Here is a 6,056-nt window from a genome sequence, read left to right as displayed (position 1 = left end):
AGGAGGAGGAGGAGGAGGAGGAGGAGGAGGAGGAGAATATTAAGGAAACAAGACATGTTAACCATCGGAGTATTTTTATTTTAAGCATATCTAAGGCTTAAGAAATGCTTATTATTTTGGAACTATGTGTATCTAGTGATATTATTATATACATGTTTACCACTGTTAAAATTACTTGCATAGTTAAATAACATTTTATCAAGGTTTGAAGCAACAGAATCTTGTATCCCTACGCATAAACAGGAACCTAACACAATTTGTTGGCTCAGAAAAAAAAAATCCTTATTCACTCAAAAGAAAAAAACAAGAGGTAAACTGAAGTTCCTTTGAAATTTGATATTGTTGGGCTCTTATTAGTTGGTGACTAAGGTAGTAATTCCATCTCAAAAGAATAAACTCACCTGTGAGGTCGCAGCACACGTGATGTTAGAGTTGTCCTCTGGTAGTTGTAAGCATTTGATACAGATGGCAAATCTGCAATGGCTGACGTTTCTCGGATACAATAGTATTTCCAGATAATACACACATAACCTTTAAGTCACTTGCAGACTGCTCCCTCCAAGTGAGTGTGGTGTGCTGTGTAGACTGTAGCATGTGAAAGTCTATATACATAAATCTCCAGTCAGTGGAGTCCACAGGACAGAGCCCACACAGGACCATTGTTTATGACTTTGTTTTCCAGGTAGGGTTTCTTTGCTCTCTGTGTAACCCTCGATGTCCTGGAACTCCCTCTATAGACCAGGTTGGCTTCCAACTTGCAGAGATCCGACTGCCTCTGTCCCCACTCCCCACTCTCCACTCCCATCCTCCCCCCCAGCCCCAGTGCTGGGATGAAAGGTGTGTGTCACCACCACACAGATGTTTACTCTTTCAAACCATGTATTTTTATTCATGTGTGCTTGTGCATGTGTGCTTGTGTGTATATGTGTGTGTGTGTGTGTGTGTGTACACATGTGTATGGGTGTCCAAGTAGGTCAGACGAGAGCTCTGCATCCCTCAGAGCTGGAGTTACAGTCAGTTGTTCTGGTACCTGGACCAAAACTTGGGTCCTATAGGAGCAGTGTGTGCCCTTAACTGCTGAGCCATCTTTTCAGTTCCTGTCGATGTTTGTCTAAACAGCAGGGAATCATTTGTTTGTTTTTAATCAGCAATTTAGCAAGTAGTCCTTGAACTCCTCCAGGGATGTAGCAGTGACTTGGTCTTTCTTTCAGCACTATAGCTCGCTGGGAGACGGAGTTTCTGAAAAACGGCAGTTTCTGCAATGCCTTATGTTTTCTGTATAATCACTTCCCTTCAAGACTTATCAATAAGGCCTGCAGCTGAAAAAAAAGTTGGAGGAGGGAAAGAATCTACATTGATGTAAAAGAGAAACACACACACACAGTAGAAGCTTCCTCAGGAGAGAGAAGCATCAGAGATCTTAAATAAAAATCACAGTTTTGCTGGGATTGTCTTCTTTTTGCCATCCAAATGATTGTGGAAAAAAGTCTGGAGTTGCTGCCAAGCGTCCACCTGAGCCATGGCATGAGCCCTGGGCTCCCCTCCCCAGATGACAGGACTACCCACCAGGCTGTTCAGGGAAGCCTTACACAGTGGGAAGTAAGGAGGCTCAATATGGTGGCCTGTCTCTGGGTAGCAGATGATCTGAGGCTTCTCCTTCCCATGTGCCTGCAGGCGTTTGGAGGCCTCTCTGGCATAGAACTCGCTCTTCCAGTTGTGGTCATCCTGACCTACGAGGAACAGGAAGGCTGTGTCAGACCTTTCCACGGGGATCAAGCTCTTCTGGTCAGGTCCTTCCAGAGGATTGTTTAGAAGATCCACAATGTCTTTGAGGCCATCTTTGGTTCTCTTGACTCGCTTGGTGTTTATGCCCACGGAGGGCACGGTCTCATCCTTGTACTGTAATTTTCCGCCGATGTTGGATATAGAGCCATTGATGATGACAGCAGCTGTGATATTTTTCAGGAAGGAGGCCATGGCAAAGCCAAGTTCACCCCCTTTGGAAATGCCAAGGACCCCGACTCCTGAACCTGTTACCTGAGAAAGATACATTCAGAAAAGAAGAAATATGAGCCCACACAAAAGGTAGCACACTGAGGGTTGCCCACTCCTCGATCAAGTGGCCCCGAGACTGTGCCTGACTCTATACCATCCTGGCTTTGCTAAGGTGACTGGGCCAAGCTCAGTCTGCCTGCCACTCACATGAGACATCACAGTCAAACCCGGAACATGGTGCCACCATAAGCAACATTCAAACAAGCCAAGAAGCAGTTTACTATTTAGCCTGAACCCCCTGATACAGCACTGCCCTGCACTCGACAGAAGTTCATGGAACTGGGGAAGTGTGAAATCGAACCCAGGTGACACTGCATGTAAGGTGACAAGGTGCACACAGACACACTGAGGAAGAGCGTACTCTTCAAAGAAAACGCTTTCTTCCAAAAAAGTAATCGTTTTTCCTCCAAAGAGCCTTTGAGGTAATTAAGTAGATGCCTTGCAGACATTGTGTCTCTGTGCTTTATAAAATCATAATCAGCCACCTATGAGTCAAATAGGAATCAACAGAAGCCACCCGGGAAGATTCCGGCTCACAGTTCATCTCTTCCCGTGTTTACTCTCTTCCTAGGATTTAAGTGGTGATGGGGACTGAAATGTTTACAAAGTCATACCTGCTGGACTGATCTAGACCATTAACAGCGGATAGTGTTTGTCTTCAGAATGAGGCTTCCCCCCCTTATCTTGCTTGAGTGACTCCCCATCAGTTCTGCTACTTTCGTGAACACGGAATCTTGCCATCATGTTTTCTCTAGCCCCGCCCCCTTCCGCTGCGCCCCTGCTGTGTCTATGCTCACGAGTAGACATGACCTTGTCTTCTGGCCATGCTGCGTCTACATCCTCTAGTATTTGCTGAATGGGCGTCTAAGCTTCTCAGGAAATGCCAGGCATATTCTAACACCTCACAAGTATGAGTCCTTTACTGCTCGTAACAAAGCTGGAAGGTAGACATGACGTCACGGACACAAGACCGTGACATGGCTAACGAGATGAATGCCTATGACTCGTCTTTACTACCTCAGTTTGGGCGGGAAATGGACAATGCAGGAAGAAACCCTCTCTTCTCAGCAACCTAGGATGGTTGGTCACCCTATGAGCAATTCAGACTCCAAGGAATCAACCTTCCCATGCCCCCTGAGATGATCCCAGGTAAGGAACCTTTGCTCTGTAGATTTGGAAAGCACTAAATATTATTATAAACCTTCAAGTTAACTAGGTTACAGGTCCGACTTTGGCTCGAGGCATTTAGGACTCCACAAGCTAAACCAAAATACTGTAACAGCCAACCTGAGGGTGACTGAGCAGGTAGGTCACAGCTTCCTCAAAGTACTCCAGGTGGATATTGTCCATGTCCTTAGGGAGGTCCTCGTAGTTGTTATAAGCCAGAGCCATGACGGCAAAGCCCTTCCCAGCCAGCAGACTTGCCCGATACTCCAGAAGGCCACTTCCAATTCCAAAAAGGTCTATGATCCCAGGAAAGGGTCCAGTTCCTTGGAAAGAAAAAAAAAAAAAAAAACCTACCACTCTCTTTCAGACTTAGTTTCCAAATGCCTTGGTATCTTATTCTTTAATGAAAGGGGGGCAGGAAGAAAGATGTGGAACATTCAAGTCTCTTTCTGTTTTAAAGAATATGATTTTTTGGGTGGTGTATTCCTGGAGATCTAGGACCCCACCTTTCCTAAAAATGCCAGATGGGGGATCTGCCCTCCCTCAGTGGCCTAGACTCAGTCCTGTGGGTGACCCAGGTGTTCTGCGGTCAGCAGCGCAGGGTTAAATGTGCAGCAGCCCTGAGTGGACAGCACCGGGACAGAGTGGCACAGGCACCATATGTTCTTGAGCCAATGGCTCAGACTAAGTCTCTTTCCTATTTTGGCAACACAGCATCTTTTTTGGAACCTTGCACCTCAGAACTGGATGGCTTGAGCGCCCAGGTTTTGTGATATCAAACCATCACTGGCCATCTTGGACTCCTCTGGAAAACAGATTCTCCTGCAAAGTCCACACTTTCTTTTTTTTGGGGGGGGGGTCGAGACATGGTTTCTCTGTGTAGCACTGACTGTCCTGGAACTCACTCTGTAGACCAGGCTGGGCTCGAACTCAGAAATCCGCCTGCCTCTGCCTCCCAAGTGCTGGGATTAAAGGCGTGCGCCACCACTGCCTGGCAAGTCCATACTTTCTGTGTCCAAGGCTTATCATTGTCAGTTGCCACCAACACCAACAAATGGCAGCTACATTTCTTCTACATTGGCTATAATCTCCTAGGATATTTTTTAATTGGTGTAAAATGTATTTATTTATTTAGAAACAGTCTCACATAGCCCAGGCTGGTCTCTATAACCTTGAACTTGACCCTCCTGCCTCTACTTCCCCATTGCTGGGGTTGACGGAAGGGACTCCGGCATGCTAGAGAATCACTTGACTAACTAAGTTCAGTGTAGCAGAGTGTTAACTTTGAAGACTCCAGATGGTTGTTTTTATTTCCAACTGGGTGATGTGCTTTGTATCCTGGGTCACACACCAAGGGATACATGGTAATTTACTGATCCTTGAAGTTGAGGCTTTTCTTCTTTATATTACAGTGCTGATAAACTCTGTAAAGCCCAGGAGCTAGGACTCTGTGTACCAATGACATGCCCAGGTTGTTTATAGTGTTTATAAATACAAACTATTGATCTAAGAACACTGACATCTTACATTCCTGATTTTTTTTTTCACACACCAATATATCCTGCGCACCAGTCTATCCTCCTCCACCACTACACTTGGATTCACCTCATTTTTGATGGTCTCAGAGCGTCTGGAAAGCTGGCTATAGATAGAAACACTTTATTCTCTCCTGGGCATCTGAGTTGTTTTCTTAGATACCACAAACACTCAGAATTTGAGCAAGAGAGTACCCTGGAGGTGGACCTGCTACAGCAAAAGAGCATTCTGGCAGCTTTTTAAAGTGAAGCTTTTGGAGTCGGGTGGTGGCGCACGCTTTTAAATCCCAGCTCTCAGGAGGCAGAGGCAGGCAGATCTCTGAGTTGGAGGCCAGCCTGGTCTACATTGTGAGTTCCAGGACTGAAAGGGCTATGCAGAGAAACCCTGTCTCGAAAAACAACGACCAAACAAACAAGTGAAGCTGGACCCAGGGGCTTGCAGTGGTTCACTGAATACAATATGAAAGACAGAGGATGATAGGAAAGGGACCCCAGGTCTCAGGGGCTGTGGGGCCGGGAGGAGAATGAGGACCGCCCAAAGGATTGAAAACTGTAATGAACAAGACTATGGTTTGTAAATGAAGCATTACAGGGTCCTTAGGAAAATCTGACCTTTAAAAATAGTGGGGCTTTTTTTTGGGGGGGGGTGGAGGTGGGTGTGGGTGGATAGATGCCTCAGTGGTTAAGAGCACTGGCTGCTCTTCCAGAGGATCTGAGTTCAATTTCCAGCAACCACATGATGATAGCTCACAACCATATGTAATGGGATCTGACGCCCTCTTCTGGTGTGTCTGAAGACAGCTACAGTGTACTCACATACATAACACCAAGGAATACATGGTGTTCTGATTGGGAGGCAAATTAGGCCTTTAGACTAAAAACTGGAAGGAAACACAGTTGCCTATGAGGCCTGTAATAATAATTTCCCACGGAAGAGAGACCTTTTATTATGGAAAACTTTGAGTTCTTGATTTCTTTGCTTGTTGCTATTTAAATATGTAAACGAGCAAACGCATTAAAGCATTTTAAAGTTTTTAACCAGAGAACCACAGTCTCGGTTTTCCACATCGCTTCCCTATCCTAGAGCTATATGAAGGCAGTCAAACTTGCAAAACTAAATTTTACCTATTCTATAAGCACCACTTCCTTAATCCTCAGACCCTCACTAAACTGCCATTTCTGTTGGCATTTTAAAGGGACATGAAACAATTGACCAAATCTCCGGGAACAGCACTCTGAGATTCTCTGCACTTAAGTCTTTCTCAAAGCTGTGGCTCTTTTTTTTTTTTTTTTTTTTTT

At 45.3% G+C, this 6,056-nt stretch overlaps 1 protein-coding gene across 1 annotated transcript in view; it reads right to left on the bottom strand.

Moving 5' to 3' along the window:
• Positions 1 to 57: 57 nt before the first annotated feature.
• LOC110306757 (acyl-coenzyme A thioesterase 3) overlaps positions 58 to 6,056 on the bottom strand; it is a 7,844-nt gene continuing 1,845 nt past the window's right edge. Inside the window, exons 2-3 of the mRNA XM_021178841.1 lie at positions 3,343 to 3,545; positions 58 to 2,037 (exon numbers count right to left, since the gene is read on the bottom strand). Of these exons, the coding sequence (XP_021034500.1) occupies positions 1,432 to 2,037; positions 3,343 to 3,545 (809 nt within the window). The 3' untranslated portion in view covers positions 58 to 1,431. The remainder of the gene's footprint in view (positions 2,038 to 3,342; positions 3,546 to 6,056) is intronic.

Source organism: Mus caroli, chromosome 12 (genome assembly GCF_900094665.2).
Source record: "Mus caroli chromosome 12, CAROLI_EIJ_v1.1, whole genome shotgun sequence".
Classification (NCBI taxonomy): Eukaryota; Metazoa; Chordata; class Mammalia; order Rodentia; family Muridae; genus Mus; species Mus caroli.
This window is presented reverse-complemented; position numbering and strand designations above follow the sequence as displayed.